Source organism: Chanodichthys erythropterus, chromosome 8 (assembly GCF_024489055.1).
Source record: "Chanodichthys erythropterus isolate Z2021 chromosome 8, ASM2448905v1, whole genome shotgun sequence".
NCBI lineage: Eukaryota > Metazoa > Chordata > Actinopteri > Cypriniformes > Xenocyprididae > Chanodichthys > Chanodichthys erythropterus.
The window spans coordinates 5285826-5306494 of record NC_090228.1 but is presented as its reverse complement, the minus strand read 5'-3'; the positions used below and the strand labels follow the sequence as shown (position 1 = coordinate 5306494).

The 20669-nt window shown below is 38.1% G+C and overlaps 1 protein-coding gene across 4 annotated transcripts in view; it reads right to left on the bottom strand.

The window, feature by feature from the left end:
• scube1 (signal peptide, CUB domain, EGF-like 1) overlaps nucleotides 1-20454 on the bottom strand; it is a 91244-nt gene extending 70790 nt beyond the window's left edge. For 3 of the 4 annotated variants that reach the window (XM_067391567.1, XM_067391568.1, XM_067391569.1), the window contains exons 1-3: nucleotides 20292-20453; nucleotides 18631-18753; nucleotides 5895-6020 (exon numbers count right to left, since the gene is read on the bottom strand). In XM_067391567.1, coding sequence (XP_067247668.1) covers nucleotides 5895-6020; nucleotides 18631-18753; nucleotides 20292-20379 — 337 coding nt within the window. In that variant the 5' untranslated portion in view covers nucleotides 20380-20453. Of the gene's footprint in view, nucleotides 1-5894; nucleotides 6021-18630; nucleotides 18754-20291 lie in introns of all 4 variants that reach the window. The other variant, XM_067391566.1, reaches the window with a different exon arrangement.
• Nucleotides 20455-20669: the final 215 nt, after the last annotated feature.

The window sequence follows — 20669 nt, the reverse complement described above, 5'->3', positions numbered from 1 at the left end:
AAAGCTTTAACTTGTTAACATGTGGAGATCTAAAACGACTTCCTACACAAGATCAACCAGGCAGACAAGCCACAGCACTGATTTCTATCCCATTTCAAAGAGCTCGCGGTTTGGTTAGCGCTCAGTAGGTTTGTTTGAACACACTCTGTGAATGTGTGCGTGTGTGTGTTTATGCAGAGCATAATCAGCGGCACAAGCCAAGCATCACTATTGCTATTGCTCATCCCATGTGCTATTACTTTTGGTTGGGTGGGTTGGGTATCTGTGGAATTGTTTCAAACATGGATTTAAATCCAAGTACTATTATCAGTGGCGGAAAACTATCAAATTAGCCCAAGTACAGTGAATACAAGTCAGATACTTTCTGACCATTTGTCTCTGACGTTGCTTTAAAATATTACGTCACATGCAAAATTGTGACATTTTATTAATCATCTTATTTTACTACCTGTTTTCATCCTATTTTTTTAAAAAATCGATGGGTTTGACTTGGGCAAGAAAGCAACTACACAGGACACCCATAGAAAAACACTAACAAGCACTTAGAACACCAACCCAGAAAACGTGAAAAAACTGCACGTTTCCACCCACAGTGCTGCCATTTGTTTTCGCAAACAACAACAGTGTGCCACTTCTAAGGCTGAACACCGTTACTGACAATCGTCATTTTGGCTGCGTGAGATTCTCCAACTTTGTTGTTGTTGAGCAACCGAAGCGCGAGCTGTTAAAGCTCCGGGCCAAGAGCAGCAGCTCATTTGCATTTAAAGGGACGCACCCAAATAGGGGCAAATTTGACAAGCTATAATAAATGATCTGTGGGGTATTTTGAGCTGAAACTTCACACACACATTCTGGAGATACCAAAAACTTATATTACATCTTGTGAAAAGGGGCAGATCTCCTTTAATATCTACATAACAAAATCGTGGCAACCATCCACAGCATCCTTGTAATGCAAAATTTTGTATGAGCACACACCAACTGCATTTTCATCAGAAAAATGTAAAAATCTAGTTAAAAGAAACCATTAATTATCTGGAAGTGAGTTAGAAAAGGTTAAGCAATACATACTTGGAGAAAATGAAATAGAAAGAGAATGTCAAAAAGACAAAAAAGAGATTACAGGAAAAGGTCATCATGAACATGATTCATTTAACCTTTTGAGAAGGTCAGTAGTTCTAGTGGTTTCACTTCCATCTGAACTTGCCTAATGCACACACATGCCAATGAGAAACATGAGGGGTGCTATGACAACACGTCATATGATGGTAAAGCGCCAATGAGAATGAATGAGGTTTTGAAAGAGCAAACAAACTCACACGCAGATGACGTGTGAATGAGAAACATCAGCATTAAGCAGACATAAGACATGAGGAGAAAAGATTACAAAGAGCCATATGACGACATCTCTTTCACCAAAGAAGTGTTTTGAGTTCAGAATGAAATGAAAAGACACTTTTAGCCCTTTTTAAAAACTGATGGATAAGTTGGAATCATTTTATGCGGTAGCAAACTTTAAGCCACAAATGCTGTTGAACCAGGAATATTCCTTTAACGAAGATTAAATCGACTCGGATAGAAGAGGACAAGGACAGAAAAATCTCTAAATGATTCACTTTTTCTGTGTCAATCTATTTCTAGGTAGAGGTGGAGGACAGGGGCTGAGACAAAGACAGACAGAACCAGATTAAATCCAGGAGAGAGGACAAGACAGAAAAAAGGGGAAGAAATGAAGAGAAATGTAGCGAGTCGGACAGAAAACTGGAAGCGAAGGGAAAGACATAACAAGAGCAGCAGAAGGAGGGGGGCTCGAACAGGAGAGCCCCCTCAATGCTGCTGATGGCTCTCTCCGGCCTTGTCTTAGTTCCCAGAGCCATCATTTAGACTTGTATTTGAGACATTCCACAATAAAGATGTCAAATAGAAGGCAAGTCTATCGCCTCTAGGGAAACAGCCTGGAGTTACTCCAAAGAGACCCACAGCCAAGATAACCAAGAAAATGCGGAGAGAGAGAGAGAGAGAGTCTGCAAAGACCGAATGGAAGAAAGAGAGAGATTTTAAGGATAAAAAGGATAAAAAGAAAAGTTAGAGAAAGTAAAGAATGAAGGTTTGATTATGAAGGAAAGAGTCATTGAGATAAAATACCATACAGCATTTTCACAGTTTTAGACATTATATAATGGTAATACCTTGGTTTTTTGGGCATAGTACCTGGTTTGACCATAGTATTCTAAGGAGTACAGTGTTGATACAATTTGATAGTCATTAAAGGTGTGTTGTGTAATGTCCACGTCATTAGAACCACCTTGCTTGTTTAAGCAGCACTGTAAACCTGAACAAGTTGGGCTAATGATGTTCCCAACTTTAAGTAAGCATAACTATTTTGTTTTGAGTTTGTAGTACTTTTGTAGTTTGTTAATTGCTGAAATACTGAGTTAGCTAACTTAAACATTTTGAATACAATTAACATAAAAGATTTACTTAATTAACTTTTTTATTTTGAGTCAAAGTCCCGTTAAGACAAGTCATTTCACTCGGCAGCCATTTTTGAAATGCCTCTCGGGTATGCAAGTGCAGCTCCTATCTCTTTGAATGGGGAAACATCAAATTCTCCAAAGCTTTCGATTCAATTTCATATTTGAAATCACCAATGAAATCTGAACAACTGTCTCATAAATGTTGTTTCTAAATGCTTGAATTATGACAACGGTATTTTTCAGGCTGGATCAAGCTAATGTGCATGTGCAATCCTAAGTGCTTGTCCCTATAGGAAGTGCGCGTCTGTCTGTTTCTATAGAAACTAGAGCTTGTAACGGCTGCTGCAGTGACACAATGACTTTACCAATCGGCGATTGGCTCTTATTTAGAAGGCGGGACTTATTCCCCCATATTGCGCGTTGCACTTTGCTACAATGCGAGTGAGCATTATCTGTTCAAATGCTTGGGAAGTTTCTATCTATGAGCTCAGAAAGCATAGAAGACATGCGTTCAAGTGATTTTGATCAGTATAACATGAATACATTGAACTGCCTGACTTTGTTAGCACTATAGCAACAAAATGAAGAGCAAATGTTCGCAAAATTGGCTCAGGCAATTGTGCGATTTGGAGGCGGGATTATTTTTTGGCCTAACAATAGAAAACGAAAGGAGTGTTTGCAAACATTCACTGCTTTTCACATGATCTGTTAGATGCTTCTAGTGGTGTAGTATTGGCCAACATACTCTTATGACAGTTTGTAAGTATTTTAGTAAATTGGTTGCGATATCATATGGATTCTTACATCTCATTCATTCATTTTTGTGCGATTTGCTTAAATCTCACTAAAGGGATGGGTTTAGGGGTGGACCTTTTACTTCATACGTTTTCGCACCAGTACAAATTCATATGAAATCTCCGACTAAGGGTGGGGCTCGACCTTTAGGCTGTGTCCACCAAAACGTTTTTACGCAGCAGACAACGCCAGCGGTTTTCTGAAAACGGCTTGCTGTGAGCGCTTGAGAGCACTTCGGCAGCTTTTCGCTTTACGTGCTATAAACAAAATATTCCTTTAAAAGTGTTACTAGTCTGATTTCCCAGATAGTAGTTTCTGAAAATAAAAATGTCGATACGATGTAAAATATTTGCTCTGTTTTTATTGATTTTGTTCCGTTGTTGTTCTTGTTGTTGTCATTCCGTTGCCGTTGTCCCAGCAGGATGTGGCGGTTGGTTGCTGTGGTATTTGTCCCGCCCCTCCTCCACTGTGATTGGTTGGCTAGGTAAAAAGTGACAGTGAAGAGTGCTGCGTTCTACCGAAAGATGAACATTCTTCAACTCTAGGCGAGTGGGGGAAAAAACGCTAAGGCCGTGTTTCCACCAAAGCCGCTCTGCTGAAAATGCCTAGCTGTGAGTGCGTGAGAGCGCTTCGGTAGCGCAGCTTTTTTTTTCAGTTGAGACGCTTCGCTTGCTATGATACAGAATATCAACAGTAGTGTTACCAGTATCTCATTTCACAGATAGTTTGTTTCTGTACTATTTCTATATGAAAATGTCGATACAATGTAAAGCATATGTTTTGTTTTAAATTATTTTGTTTTTCTGCTATTATGCTTGCTGTTGTCATCTATTGACGTACAAGTAGAATGTGGCGGTTGGATGGTCAGTGAAGTATTTGTCCCACCCCACCTCCACTGTGATTGGATGGTTGGCTAAAAAGTGACAGTGATGAGCGCTGCGTTTTACCAAAGTCCCTTTAAGACAAGTCATTTCACTCGGTGGCCATCTTTGAAACGCCTCTCAGGTATCCTGGGCAACCATGCAGTTCCTATCTCTTTGAATGGGGACACATCAAATTCTCCAAAGCTGTTTGCCAAGCTTTCGATCAAATTTCATATTTGAAATCACAACAAACTGTCTCATAATTTTTTTTCCAAATGCTCGAATCATGACAAAAAAACTGTTTCTATAGAAACCGGAGCTTGTAACGGCTGCTGCAGTGACGTGATGAACTTTACCAGTCGGCGATTGGCTCTTATTTTGAAGGCGGGACTTATTCCGCCATATTGCGCGTTACACTTTCTCCCATTCAAAACAATACTAGTGACATGTCTTGTGTTATTCTATAGTCTTTGGTTTTACCCAAAGTTTTACATTCTACTACTCTTGGCGACCGGTAAAAAACGGCGAGCGCTCAGCACTTCAGCGTGAAATAGACGCTTAGTGCCTTATTACGCTCCTGGCGGTTTAAAAACATGACGCTCCCATTAAAAACAATTGGAAAAATACTCTAGCCTCTGAAATAAAAATGCTTTGGTGAACACATGACCTTTACCTACAAATCATACCGGTCACATTGTACAAATTCATATGAAATCGCCAACTAGTACAATACTTACAAATTCTCATGAGATGGGGTTGGTAATTTCACACTTCACCTATAAGTAGTTTATGATATCAAAATACCATGGTAGTCATCACTATACATTATAGTTCTGTTTTGAAAGAGAAACAAATTAGGAAAAATCGTCTGAGGAAATCTGATGTAGCAAGGCGGAGGAGGTGCTAAAGGTCTCGGAAGTTCTAAACCCTGATGTCCCGTTCTGGGATCCATCATCATTACAATGTCTAATGAAAAACGATGACCTCAGCATCCTGAAACTCGGCTCCGCGCACATATTTGCTTTGGATTATGAGAGCAGAGAGGAGATGAGAGGGGTTCAAGGTCTTCATCCAGCTGCTAAGACGAACACCAGTGCTGTCTTCTCTTTCTTTATCTAATGCGACACTGAAATACGTGGTCACCATGACACTATAGAGCCACCACACTTTAGGTTGATAAGTCACTTTCAACCAAAAACACATCTGCACTCACTTAGAGCGGTAACGCAGACAGGCTCGCTACAAAAAAACACACTTTTTAACGAATTCCTGAATCCCCACAGCAATCCAGCAAAAACCATGAGACCCGGACCTAACTCTCTGGGTCATGGAATTTCATCTTTGAACTATTTCAATAAATATGATATGGCAAGTTATTAATTTTCTCTCAGCCTTTTTTCCCCTTACTTCCATTTTTAACCACTAACATAAACATCAGACCTGACTGCCGATTTCTGGGAATTGGATGCGATTGCGCCACTGGTGACATTTGGGTGACATTTTTAAGAGATGAAAATAATCGCAAGGTTCCTGTTGGCGTGCTCCTGTCAGAACGGGGATGGAATACTGGCGCTAGATGTGGCTCGGCTGGCCTTTTCCGAGGCGCTGCATGGAAAGATCGCTGAGGCAGATTTGTTTACGTTTGCGGAGGGGGTCATTATAGAGGTCGTTAGCCGGGCAAAGAGATGACGAGGGAGTAGTTCATCTGTAAGTCCGTCAAAAGAGGCAACTGAGTGTATTTTTCTCTCTAGCGTCTTACCGAGACAGTTGTGCCCGTCGTCTGCCAGCATGAATCCATCGTAGCATGTGCACCTGTAGTTCCCGGGGATATTGATGCATTCGTGAACACATCCGCCATTGTAGTCGTTTTCACACTCGTCCATATCTGAAAAAGACAGCACACATACACAAAATTGAGTCAGTAAACAGTTAAAGTTACAGTTTTTGTAACACAAACAGTGTGGATGAGTTACACATTGAAGTTTAATACTAAGGTTAGGGGTTGTTCAAATCACTAACCTATGGAAGTTTGCTTCCACCATGGAATAAAAAACATAAAAAAGGTAATTGCGATATTTTATCTCACAATTCTGACATTTTTTCTCAGAATTGCGAGTTATACACTCAGAATTGTGTGATATAAAGTCAGAATTGTGAGTTGTAAAGTCAGAATTGCGAGTTATAAAGTCAGAATTGCAAGGTATAAAGTCAGAATTGTGTGATATAAAGTCAGAATTGCAAGGTATAAAGTCAGAATTGTGTGATATAAAGTCAGAATTGCGAGTTATAAAGTCAGAAGTGTGAGTTATAAAGTCAGAATTGCAAAGTATAAAGTCAGAATTGTGTGATATAAAGTCAGAATTGCGAGATATAAAGTCAGAATTGCGAGTTATAAAGTCAGAATTGCGAGTTATAAAGTCAGAGTTGCGAGTTATAAAGTCAGAATTGCAAGGTATAAAGTCAGAATTGTGTGATATAAAGTCAGAATTGCGAGTTATAAAGTCAGAATTGCGAGTTATAAAGTCAGAGTTGTGAGTTGTAAAGTCAGAATTGTGTGATATAAAGTTAGAATTGTGAGTTATAAAGTCAGAATTGTGAGTTATAAAGTCAGAATTGTGAGTTATAAAGTCAGAATTGTGAGTTATAAAGTCAGAATTGTGAGTTATAAAGTCAGAATTGTGAGTTGTAAAGTCAGAATTGTGTGATATAAAGTTAGAATTGTGAGTTATAAAGTCAGAATTGTGAGTTATAAAGTCAGAATTGCGAGTTATAAAGTCAGAATTGCAAGGTATAAAGTCAGAATTGTGTGATGTAAAGTTAGAATTGCGAGTTATAAAGTCAGAAGTGTGAGTTATAAAGTCAGAATTGCAAAGTATAAAGTCAGAATTGTGTGATATAAAGTCAGAATTGCGAGTTATAAAGTCAGAGTTGCGTAAAATAAAGTCAGAATTGCATAATATAAAGTTACAATTGCGTGTTATAATGTCTAATTGCGAGGAAAAAAGACTGACGTTTTTTCTCAAAATTGCAAATTTTTTATCACGCTATTCTGACTTTATAAGACGCAATTGTGAGTTTATCTCACAATTCTGACTTTTTTCTTAGAATTGAGATCTAAACACAATTGCAAGAAAAAAGGTCAGAAACTCATAATTGCGAGTTTAAATCTCACAATTCTGAGAAAAAAGTCAGAATTGTGAGATGCAAACTCGCAATTGTGAGAAAAAAAGTCACAATTACCTTTTTTATTTTTTTATTTAGTGGCGGAAACAAGTTTCCATACTAACCCTTAGTAAGGACTACTAAAAAGTCAAATCCTGTTATTGATACTAAGCAGAGGTTAAATAGGGAGGTTTAAGAACGGTTGGCTCATGAAACAAGCCTCCATTACGACTATGAGTATGTACAGCAGACGGACGTAAGTGGGGACACTAAAATAAACACAATATTTCTTTCTCTTTCACTCACACACTTGAATACATTGAAATCAAATAGACAGAAAGTGTCTGTTCTCTGCCAAACAATGATAGCAGGTATCTGCTTTGTGTTCTGTATACCTTGGAGTGTGTGATTTAATAAGCCTGGCTTGTGCTCTTGGAGACGTACGGCACAAACTAAAAATATCCACACTATTTCCCACAAATAACACTCATGTTGTGCAACTGTGGCTATGAGGACAGCGAGAACTGCGTTTAAGAATGTTTTGTTTTTCTTTGCAAGAACTTCTACTCAAAACTGAAAATCTATTCAGACAGTGCACAGTAACACACATGCTCTTGCCACAAACACAAATCATACACATATACATCAAAATTATGGTGGCATAAATACTTCACTAGTATTTTATTTGTTGTTTATTTCTTTCGTCTCTCAAAGAGTGTCGGTTTTGGCTCATTGTGAGGAAAAGGGTCATCACAGTAGACAAACCCAGAGCCAACTCATCACAAAAACATCCATAAACACTCTGGAGCAAACAAAAAGTTCACGTTTCATTACTGTTTTATCTAGTGTACATGCTCCTGAAGAGTGCTACATTCACAGGAAGGAAGGGGGAAAAAAATTAAAAAAGAGTGACAGATGGATGAAGTCCCATGAAGGTAAATGAGATGGAGGAATGACAGATTTAATGATTTAAGTTCAGATCTCACCATAAAAGAGGCCACTTTAAAATAACACATCGAGTCTTTAAAGGGGACCTATAATGGCCCTTTTACAAGATGTAATATAAGTCTCTGGTATCCCCAGAATGTGTCTGTGAAGTTTCAGCTCAAAATACCCCACAGATCAGCTGTAACAGATGTAGCTTGTCAAATTTGCCCCTATTTGGGTGTGAGCAAAAACACGCCATTTTTGTGCATGTCCCTTTAAATGCAAATGAGCTGCTGCTTTCCAGAAGAGGGCGGAGCTTTAACAACTTGTGCTTCAGTTGCTCAACAACAACAAAGCTGGAGAATCTCACGCAGCCAAAATGAGGATTGGTAACAACACTCTACTACAACAACTCTTCCTCTTCTCTAAAGCAGCCCAACATGGCCTCACCCCCTTTGTTGCATGTTCTTGGGGGTGGGGTTTATATAAATGTTAGGGTTTGTGATGTCACTAACACAGGAAGAAGCTTGTTGTAGTCCTTAAAGTGATTTCTTTTGTATTGAACTTTGAGTGTCGTAACTTTGCAGATGTCGTTTATGCTCAAACAGCAACATTACTCACTAAAGTTAAAAAGTGAAATCATAATCAAGGACCCCTTTAATAAACAAATCATGATACACCAATAACTTTCATATAAAACTTGTATGCAAAAATCACATACTCAGGATGGCCTTATAATCATGGTGAAGATTACATTTTATGATTGATATTTAATCTAGATGTCATCATATACAGTAAAAGAGTTGCATAATAGCTTGAGCTGCAAGGTTCCTCTGCATGAAAACGCAGATACGTGAATGCACAGCTTGCTAATGAGAGTCTGTAACCTTGGTCTGTATTAAAGGAGTTTATTGTGTTTCAACTGGTTTTGAGGATGGCACTCAGGCAAGAGCGTGTCTTTAGAGAGTGTCATATGTTTGTTGAAACTGGTGAAATGCTGTAAAAGAATGTTTTTTTGATGAAAGCCCTTATATGGAGATGGTTTGGGCATGTTCTATGCAACTGACCAAACCTCAAGCATGCAGTCCCTTGTTTAAAGGGTTAGTTCACCCAAAAATGAAAATTCTGTCATCATTTTCTCACCCTCAAGTAGTTCCAAACCTGTATGAATTTCTTTGTTGTGCTGAACACAAAGGAAGATATTTGGAAGAATGTCAGTAACCAAACAACAGATCTCGCCCCCCTTTTACTTCCATAGTAGGAAAAATAAATACTTCTGCTTGATTAAAATCATTCTTCCAAATATCGGCAGAACAAAGAAATTCATACAGGTTTGGAACTACTTGAGGGTGAGAAAATGATGACAGAATTTTCATTTTTGGGTGAACTATCCCTTTAAACTACTCCAAATTCATTAACATTATAACAAGGTTAAGAACAAATTAATGCGTGTACGCATGTGTTTTGAATTGGGTGGAAAATTTTAGTGAGAAGTTCAAATTAATCCACACAATTGAACTGAATGAGACCCACTGTGTCCGTCGGTAAAACATCTGAGAGCTGTAAGAAAACGAGTGTGAGTGGAGGTGATAATGTTTTTAGGTGTCTGTGTGTGTTGTGGCCGTTAGCAAGGCTAACAAGGTGTATAGAGCTGCCAGTGAAGGTGTGAGGGGGATGGCTAGTTCACTTCCAGCTGACATACTTCCTGCCCTGGAGCTGTTGTTGATACGAGCCAGCAGCGAGCCGACAGTCTGGGCTGCTGCTTGCCGCTGTTTCCGCCGTCGACACGCGCAGATCTCTAATCGAAGGAGAAGTGTTTATGCTTAACATCCCATCAGGCAGATTAAGCACCTCCGCTAACACCTCAGCAGGGGTAGAGCCCGCGGGAGGCAACACCTCAACACTCCTATGGCCCAACATAACACACCCCATACCCAAATCCTGACTGCTGAAAAATGTGCCATGCAGGGAGCAAAGGAAGGAGGGGGTACTGCAAAAAGCCCTTTCTTAAAACTTAGGAAAAGGACAAACAATGACACCTTGCTAATGTGTGTTTTTGTAAAGTTTCCCACTCCTGTTAGTTAGTACAGCAGATAACAGTAAAGAAATGTAATGCCCATAGAAACTGAGATCTGTTTAAATTTTTGGAGGCAACTAGATTTTGAAAGCAACTTTTAAACAGTCTTTCATAATTAAAGGGTTAGTTTACTTCAGAATTCAAAATTCCTGATAATTTACTCACCTCCATGTCATCCAAGATCTTTCTTTCTTTAGTCGAAATGAAATTAAAAAAATCCAGGATTTTTCTCCATTTAGTGGACTTCAACGGTTGAAGGTCCAAATGACAGTTTCAGTGCAGCTTCAAAGAGCTCTACAGGATCCCAGACGAGGAATAAGGGTCTTATCTAGTGAAACGATCAGTCATTTTCTAAAAATAAATAAATAAAATGATATACTTTCTAATCACAAATGCTCATCTTGCACTACCTCTGTGATGCACCATGCATTACATAGTCACGTTGGAAAGGTCATTTTCTCCTCCAACTTCAAAATCGTCCGACATCTATGTTTTACCTTTGTTTTTTGTAAAGGCCGTTTGACTTAGTCTTTGCACGTTCACTTTGTAAACACTGGATTGGTACTTCCGCCTATTTTTTAGAAAATGGCCAATCGTTTAGCTAGATAAGACTCTTATTCCTCTTGTGGGATCATGTAGAGCCCTTTGAAGCTGCACTGAAACTACAATTTGGACCTTCAGCCAACTGGTAGCTGTTGAAGTCCACTATATGGAGAAAAATCCTGGAATGTTTTCCTCAAAAACCTTAATTTCTTTTTGACTGAAGAAAGAAAGACATAAACATCTTGGATGACATGGGGGTGAGTAAATTATCAGGAAATTTGAATTCTGAAGTGAACTAATCCTTTAACTGGCTTTTCATTATAAATAAAAAATTATAATTTTGTAAAAGTGCAAATATTGCATGCAGTCTCAATAAATAAGATGCCATGAAAAGTGCAGTTTTGCCGCTTCAAATGCTCAAGCTCTTAAAGCTGTCATTGTTTTCATCATTCAATAGCTGGAAATAATCGTTCTGAAAGTGATTCCAATGATATTGTTTCTCTTTATAGCTGTGGTGTGAACTCTGCTATTCCTTTATATTTTGAACGATTTTTAAATTTTTCGTTATAATTATAGTTATCGTCTTTAGTGTGAACAGGCCTTTATGCTCATCAAGGCTGCATTTATTTGATCAAAAATAGAATTTGAAATATGAACTGTTTTCTATTTTAACATATTTCAAAATGTGATTTATTCCTGTGATTTTTGTGCTGAATTTTCAGCAACATTTCTTATTATTATCAGTGTTTAAAACAGATGTGTTAACATTTTTTTTTCAGGATCTTTGATGAATAGAAAGCATTTGTTTGAAATAGAAATCTTTTATAAATGTATTTACTGTGCTCTTGATTAACTAAATGAATCCTTGCTGAATAAAATGATTAATTTCTTTTTTTCTTTTTTTTTCTTTTTTACTGACCCCAAACTTTTGAATGGTAACAATTATACAATCATTTAAAATGTTGTTTAAATAAAGTTTTAGATTTAGATTAGATTCCCTGTAATGATTTTGTATGTGTGTGTGTGTGTGTGTGTGTGTGTGTGTGTGTGTGTGTGTGTGTGTGTGTGTGTGTGTGTGTGTGTGTGACTGAAATATCCTATGAGGAGAGGGTCAGGGATGTAGGGTGGGCACAATCAGACAGCCAATCAGAGCATCGACAGCTCTGTGACGAGTCCGCAGACACCAGGCAGACAATGGCCTAGTAATGGGCCGACACCTCCATCTCTCATTCCATTTATCTGTCTCTTCCTCACCACCCCCCATGCCCTTTTCTATAATTTTCTCATACTAATACACACTCAGAAACACACACAAAATCCATTTTAGTCTTCACACAAGCAGAGACTAGGGCACTTCTTCAGTAATGCAGCAACAATCACCTGACCTCTTTCACAGATAGAGATAAAAAGGGAATGAGAAAACAAATGAATAAAAAGGCAGACCAGACTATTCTCTTCTAGGTAAACCGACTGACCCATAGTCCTGATGCTGAGTCATCTTTACAAGCTTTGTTTAATCTCTTTCTCCATCTTGCAAATAAACCCAGGGGATTTAAGATCTGTGGGGATTCCCTTCTGAGCTTCGCCAGCTGATAAAGCTTATCAATTAATCAATTTGCATAATCAATAAAACCCAAAAGGTTAAGGAAGGAAGTGTCATGTCACGACTACATCATCTCATGCTATCACAAGTTATATACATTTTATATTATATATATATATATATATATATATATATATATATATATATATATATATAAACATCTTTAAAACATGTAATTTCTATGTCACCATTTTGCTTTCATTAGTCAAACAAACCAATAGTCCCGCCCCCAACTCACACCACTGGCTGAGCCAATGTTGCTGTGTCATGCTGGTCAAGATGCTAAAACAAACAGAGCAATGTTTTGATACCGCCACAGAGCCACGGTGTTTACATTTTTGGGGGAATCAACCTACAAATGGCTTTTTAATTGCATCGTGTTGCCGTCTACTGTAGGGAAAACCATTAGATGCATTTTAAAGTGTGAGTTTAAAAGCCTACCAGCCCTCAAAAACAACAGGTTTACAAATCACAGACAACATATCCCTTGGCTTTACACTGACAGAAACATGCAAGACACTGATAATCTTTCATCAGAGACGGACATGGCATCTCATGATAGTACAGAGAAGCAGCACTTTTCAAATGTCACAATAACAAGCAAATGCACCTCAAATGCACTTCTGTTGTGTCTGTATAAATAATCACCAGTTAAAGTGAAGTTCATATACCATGAATTAAAGATTCAAATCATAGCAAATATATTCACTAAAAGCTAAAAAGGCAATAATGAATTGCAGTGGGCTTGGGGACCAGATCGGACTGAATTTACTGAGCAGTCACCACAAAAATCTGAAAACCAAAAGGAGGTAAACGTTTCTCCTGAAACTCCTTTGGAGAAATAAAAGCAGAAATAAATGAGACACTAGTAGACATACAGGAAGGGTATATAGAGCTATAAAATGAATGTGAATTGCATAGCTCAGGTTATATGATTTTAAAGAAATTAGATGAGAAACATTTGAGATCTTTTGCAGACTTAGGCAAAACTGAGCACAGTTAGAGACACTGATTTCTCAGATTTCTTATGAAATTTCAGACGAGACACATTTGAGATTACTGGGGTCTTTTTCTCATTTTTCGAATGAGACACACCTGGTATTAAGATGCGTTTTGGTGGATCGGATCACAAGTGGACGCCGCTAAATACAGGTGTAAACGGGGTCTAAAAAGTTTTGAGCTTGTCCACTTTCAACCACTGCTAGAGTTAGTTGAATACGCATTCGACCAGATTGCTTTTGTAGTGCAAACGCTCATGTGGTCGAATATGTTCGAACAGCCACAAAAGACCATCTACTCTCTGCCTACTGACTTAGGGCCAGATTTAGTAAATGGGGCAAATTAGCAAGTGCAACTGCACAAATGGCAAGTTTTGCACGTGATCTACTGCTGACGCACAAATTAAAGCACAGAAGCAGTCAAATCATTTACATAACGACCAACGCAGTCTACCTAGAGCAGTGCAAATTAGTGTTGGGTCGCAAATAAGCAGAGCTAATGCTCATCAGGTGCAGGTCGACACAGGCGCAACTTGTTACATGTGATCTGACAAACACATATATACGCCAACATGGCTTGGCGAACGATATGTTCGGATAACGTCTTCCTCTGGCATTCCAAAGAAATTAATACAAGTGGAAAATATTTTCTCCCTTCTACCACGCTCTCTCTGTTCTCTTGCAGCCATGTCTCAAAATGGGTTAAGACATGTTTTTTGGGGGGCGTTAAATAATGGCACAAATACCAGTAAATTGACTAGCTTAAATAATAGTAAATACTATTTTTTTACACCCATAAATTTTGAAAGGGATTCTGAAAGGGAAACTCCTATAAATGCCTTTTGCAATAAGATCGGCCACATAAATAACCCAGTCAAAAGCGCTAATTTTGCACTGCGTGTCTTTAGTAAACTCCGACTGGTTTGCGTTGCCGCAAACTGTTAGTAAATCTGGCCCTTAATGCATAAACATTATGGGAAACATGCTAGCCAGACGGGATTTAATCTTTGTTGGTTGAAGACCCAAGTTTCTAACAAACACTAACGGCTATCAGAGCAGAAACTAAAGCTGCTCTCCGTATGTTTTTCCGTCATAACTTGTTGCGTTCATATGTAAATTGCTTGAGCTTATTTAATCTATTAGATCAAAAGATCTGAAAAGCCAAGGCCATGCATTTACCCGCCAATAGATCCACCCCTTGAAGAAATCAGGAGAAAAGTGGACAAAAGAGAGGGATTAAAACACCAGGTGTAAACGGGAATGTGTCTACCTTGTCTACTTGTGATCCGATCGACCATTTTCTGCAACACACCTGGATTACTAAGATCGTTTCTGAGGAGAAACATCTTAAAAGCATGAGACTTCATTTGTTTACTACAAGAAACAATTGAGATGGTTATGAACAGTGTTGGGGAAAGTTACTTTTACAAGTAATAGATTACAATATTGTGTTACTCCCTAAAAAAGTAACTTGCTAAATTGCGTTACTTGGTTACTTTTTATGGAAAGTATTGCGTTATGTTACTTTTGCATTAATTTTGAGCTACATTTTCTCATCTGGGCTGTGCTATCTTATTTGTTTTTTTAAACAAAAAAGTTTTTCTTTTTGGTAAATAAGGCTTTTATACCATAAGTGAAATGAATAAGCCTCAGGCTGAAGGAAATGCAAATTCACGCTTGTACATTAGAGGGCACAGCTCAAACAAGAAAGTTCAGCCTTCTTCAACAATAGCAAAAAATGAAACACAAATATCATTTTTGCTTATTATTAGTATGGCTGAACTGGATCATTGAAGGTCAGCAGCAAAGACACTGCTTAATAAAGTGAGATTAAATACATAAAGTATATTTGTGGTATTTAACATTTAATTAGTGCAGGTTTGCATAATATTCTGAGTTTGCATTTCACTGTTTTCATTCATTTTGAGGAATACTGAATCTGTTTTGTGTAAGTGAGATTAGTCTAGAACGACAATAACCATCATGTTTACACACAACACCTCTGCACTTTCACGATTTCTCTCAACATGGCGACAGGAGAGCTGTCAGTCAATACATGAGAAAACAAAGTAACTATTTATTTGAAAAAGTAACTCAGATATTTTCTTGTAAATGTAAAAGTAATGCATTACTTTACTAGTTACTTGGGAAAAGTAATCTGATTACATAAACTCACATTACTTGTAATGCGTTTCCCCCAACACTGGTTATGAATCCCCTCATGTTCAACAGACTTCACCAGCATTTAACTGACTACAAAGGCACTGATGTGCAGACAGACACAATGACTGCATTAGAGAGTTAGCAAGCGTTTTCTTAATTTTCTTCAAAGCCAAACATGCAGGGCTTTAATTAAAGGGTGGGTATTGGGGGTGTTAATGGGCTTTTTTGCTTCAGACAAAACAGCCCCCCCACTCCCCACAATACACCACATTACAATGTGGACGGAATGTCCGCTCAGACAGTATAAGAGCAAAAAAAGAGAGGAGTTAGATGCATAGTTAACATGCTAGGACCAAAGCTGCCCGGTCGGATTCGACATAACTGACAGCCTCATTGCCCTGCGACCGTAGACTGCGGTTTGAAGGTGGGAGGAAAAGGCTTCTGTAAGGTCCAGAACATTCCCCATGTTTCCTTAGAGAAATAAAAAGATGTTGTTCTAGCCCACGCTGTCTGGCCTCAGACAGGAGTATCAAGCGCTAACTGAAGAGCAGTCTGGTGCGATGCCATTTCACATCCACCTAATTCATTAATGCAATTGAGAATGGGTGTCGGGTTTCATAATAGGTCGAGAGCGCATTTCGCCCTTTTCCTGAAACACAAGCTCCGCACATGTGTGTGAACCAGGGAGAGAGTGTGGCAAAATGAACCATCTAGAATCCACAGATGAAGAACACAGAGTACAATAACAGGAAACAGCAGAGAGAGAGAATAACCCGACTGTTTGTCTGCTCTAAAAGTGTCCATCATGCTCTGTGCACCTCAGCGATACTAAAGCTCATTTACGCCCATGTAGCTCATAGTCTTTAAATGCAATAGCTATAAGTCAGAGAATGTGTGTGTGTGTGTGTGTGTGTTTGCAAAATGGATAAATTCAAGATCTTAGAATTCAAATTTATCCTGGGTTAACTTAACCTGCACTCTAAAAAATGCTAGGTTGTTTCAATTAAATTTGGGTCAAATATGGACAAACCCAACAGTTGGGTTAAAAACCAAATTTGACTCAAATTTGGATTGAAACAACCCAGCATTTTTTAGAGTGTGGGCCTTAAAAATGATCTTTTATGTAATTTTTCTAGCAATGGGCTGATTTATCAATAACTGTAACCTGCACCTGCTCGGCTATGAAACAGAAGTTTGAACTTGTGAGTATAAAATTTGAAATTGAGCATAAACGATACGTGTTTAATTATACACACTGACTGCTGGGTTAAAAACAACCCAAGATGGGTTGGAAATGGACAAACCCAGTGATTGGGTTTCTTAAACCCAGAGGTTGGGTTAAATGTTTGCCCAGTTTTATTTAACTCAACTATTGTTTAAAAATGACTATATAGCTGGCTTAAAATTAACCCAAAATAGGTTGGAAATTAAAAATCAGACACACAATAACTAGAGGCAACAATAATAATCAAAAGGTGAACATTTATTAATAAGCAATTTACTAAATGTTTGTTGTTTAATTATTATTCATTAAACTAATCAATAAATGTTAATAAAAAGCAATACAGTTATTGTTATAAAACAGTTGGGTTAAATAAAACTACCCAGCAGGATGGGCAAGAATTTAACCCAACTGCTGGGTTAAAACAAATCATTTTCTGGGTTTGTCAGAGTGTACAATATTAGAGAAAAAAATATTAATTTTAAAATAATGTATAAAATATTTTTTTCATTTCTTTTTCACTTAAAGTGTTATGCTGATAACTTATTTTGTAATGATGTATTGATTTAGAAAAATGCATATTGTATATCAAACTTTTAATATAATGCCAATATATAATTTTAAGGAAAAAAATAATGAGAAAAAAATGCATATTGTATATAAATTTTTGTAATATAATGTCAGTCTATCATTCTAAATGAAAAAATATTAAATTAGAAAAATGCATATTGTATATCATTTATTTGTAATGTAATGCAAATATCTAATATTTAATGAAAAAAAACATTTCAAATTAGAAAAATGCATATTGTTTATAAATTTTTACATGTGAAGGCCAAGTATGCTAATCAATACTCTGAATTTGTCCTCTGCATTTAACCCATCCAAGTTAGTGCACACACACACACACACACACACACACAAAAATGCTGGGTTGTTTCAACCGCTGTTTGGGTCAAACATGGACAAACCCAATCGTTGGGTTTAAAATGTAATTAAAAAAATGAAACCAACGGTTGTGTTCGTCCATATATGACCCAATCATGACACAACCCAGCATTTTTAGAGTGCATTAGGAGTATAGTGAAGTACTGAACACACACACCCGGAGGGCAGCCATTTTGCTGTGGCACCTGCAGTGATCGGGGGTGTCAGGTGCCTTGAATCTCAGTCATTTCCTGCTGGTAGTGAGAATCGAATGCGCAACCTTCAGGTTACTAGACTCTCTAGCCATTAGGCCACGACTACACCAAAGAAAAATGCATATTGTATATATGCCAATATACAATTTTAATGAAAAATATATTAAATTAGATAATCACTGTTTTGTTCTCCAGTCACTGTTTTCCAAAAATCACATTAGCTGAATAACCTGTAACGACCTATTAACCTATAACATTTTTCTGTTACAAAATCCATGTTCAGAACTTTCTTCCAACATATGTGTGCATGTCCAGTACCTGCTCAATATATGTGAAGTGATGCTAATGTGTGTCTATGAGTGTTTCAGTGAGTGTGTGATACGCTCTGATAGTGTGTGTGTGTGTGTGTGTTGGTTCCAGCTGTGCTGTGCTCTCAAGCAGAACAGGAGAGGGAGGTGTAAAGACTGGAGCAGGTTTTGCCCTCCCAGCACCTCTCACCCTCACACTGCACTTCCTCCTCACTAATTAAGACCCACAGCAGGAGCCAGAGAACAGCTGGATGACCTGACTGAGTGTGTGAGGGTGTGTGAGACAGCGAGAGACGGGCGGACAGGGACGGAATGAGCGAAACAGAAGGAGAGAGATCTGTCTGGCCCACCTTCGCAGTGCTTGCCATCTCCCTTGTAACCAGTCTTGCAGATGCACTTGAAGGACTTTGGAGTGTTCTGGCAGATAGCGTCGACGTGACAGTTGTCTGTGGATTCGGAGCACTCGTCGGCATCTGTGGAGTTGGATAAGATTTAGTTCAATGCTTGCTACACATCCCACATCTGAAAAAGGTAATATCAGACAGTGACAAAAAATGAAAGAGATGTCACTAGATGAAGATGTGCTTTAAAAAATGCCACTAATAGAAGCCGAAAATCGAATGCTTCGATAGTAGGTCAGTTTCTAAAAACACGACAGCCTCTCTATTTAAATCAGTACAATACAAATAATAAAACAGAGAAGGGTCATTACATAAATCTTTCAGTTTCATTCATATCAGAAGAGCTAGAATGAGCTCCAGAAACAACTAAATCCTTCCAGTGCCAATCTACCAAAAGACAAACTAGTCAAACTGACTTAGATAAACATTGACTTTAATGAAAAATCAATGTGCTTTCAATGTGTGTTTTTTCTGACAGGAGATTCGGGGTGTGGTAAAGGTTACTCTTTGTCTCTGTTCTGAGAACAGTTTGCTTTCTCTGATCAGGACCTTATTGCTGGTTTAGACAAGTGAAATTGTACAGAACATATTGATTCAAGGGCAGTCCGTTTAGCCTTTTTAGCCAAGTAAATCTGCCCAATAAAGTGAAATATTGATTCACCTAAAAAGCTGAAATTATGCTCATTCGTGCTCCAGACACAGAGGTGAATGAATGAATGAGCAGACTGTAAGCTCGTTTGTCTTTTTGAGGAGGTTACTTTGATTTGGTTGGTTACTTATGTGTAGACTCAATCCTGCCACCCCACTGGCCCCCCAAAGTATTCTTTGTCTTTTCATCAAATCGTGTGAATCTTAAACTTTACGCAAACGTAAATTATCGCAGAATCCAATTGATCTCCTTTTGCGCAACGGCGCGCTCTTTTCATCCAACATCCAAACCATACATGCACATGGAGAGAGAATAAACAAAAAAAGAAGAGTTTTGATTGTGCACTCCATAACTTAATTTGATAAAATAATGTCTAATTGAAAAGATTAAAAACCTGGAAAAACAAAAGTCCACTATGCGCAATCGTCAAACTCATTTGGGGATAAATAATTAATGTCGGATTATTTGCAAAAGCATGTGTCCGACCTAAAATACACATATGAACATATAAAATACCATAAATCTTTCAGTCATGTCGTGGTTAAAAAGAGCCAACACACTATTGTTTGTTTCATTATTGACTTTTTCCAGGCATTCATTATGGAGAGACACAATGCGTATTGATGGTAGTGGAGGAGTGAGGGGTGGATAAGCCCCCCGGACCCCATCAGAGACCCCAGCAAAAGCTCTCCTTAAGGAATATAAAGACTGACGCGTATATGCCTTTTTCTGTACGTATTTCCAGTTGTTATGAGAGCGCAATATGTTAAACACTATGATTAAATTTTTAGATCAATGCAATAATGATAATTAATAATACAGAATGTAATGCTATTACATTTAAATCATTTGCATTAAAAACAAACATGCAACCACTGACCGGTGAATATCAGGTGTTAAAAGTTTCACCAAAAAAATGGATGTGAAAGATACAGGGGGGGAAATAGAATGGAACGCTTACCTGCGACTCCAACATTTCCCATGACATCCAAAGTATTTATGAGGAGGAAAAACAAACAGACGTCCCAGGAGAAGCAGGCAGGACCCATGGTTAGAGGCTGTGAGTGAATGGACTTCTCCAGTTGTGCGTTTCTTTGATAAGAAGGCTTTCTGCTGCTGCTGGCAGAAAAAGCACGAGAGCTCGAGCCGTCTGCTGATTGGTTTGCGCACATTTGAGAAGGAGATGGGAGGTGGAAGAAAAGGGGGCAGAGAGAGAGAGAGAGAGAGATGTGCGCGCGCCTATCTGAAAAGTATAAAATCAATAAGCAATAAAAAGGGAAACAGATAAAAATATAGTCTGTATTATGGCAATAAATAACAAATGTTACTGATCTTTCCA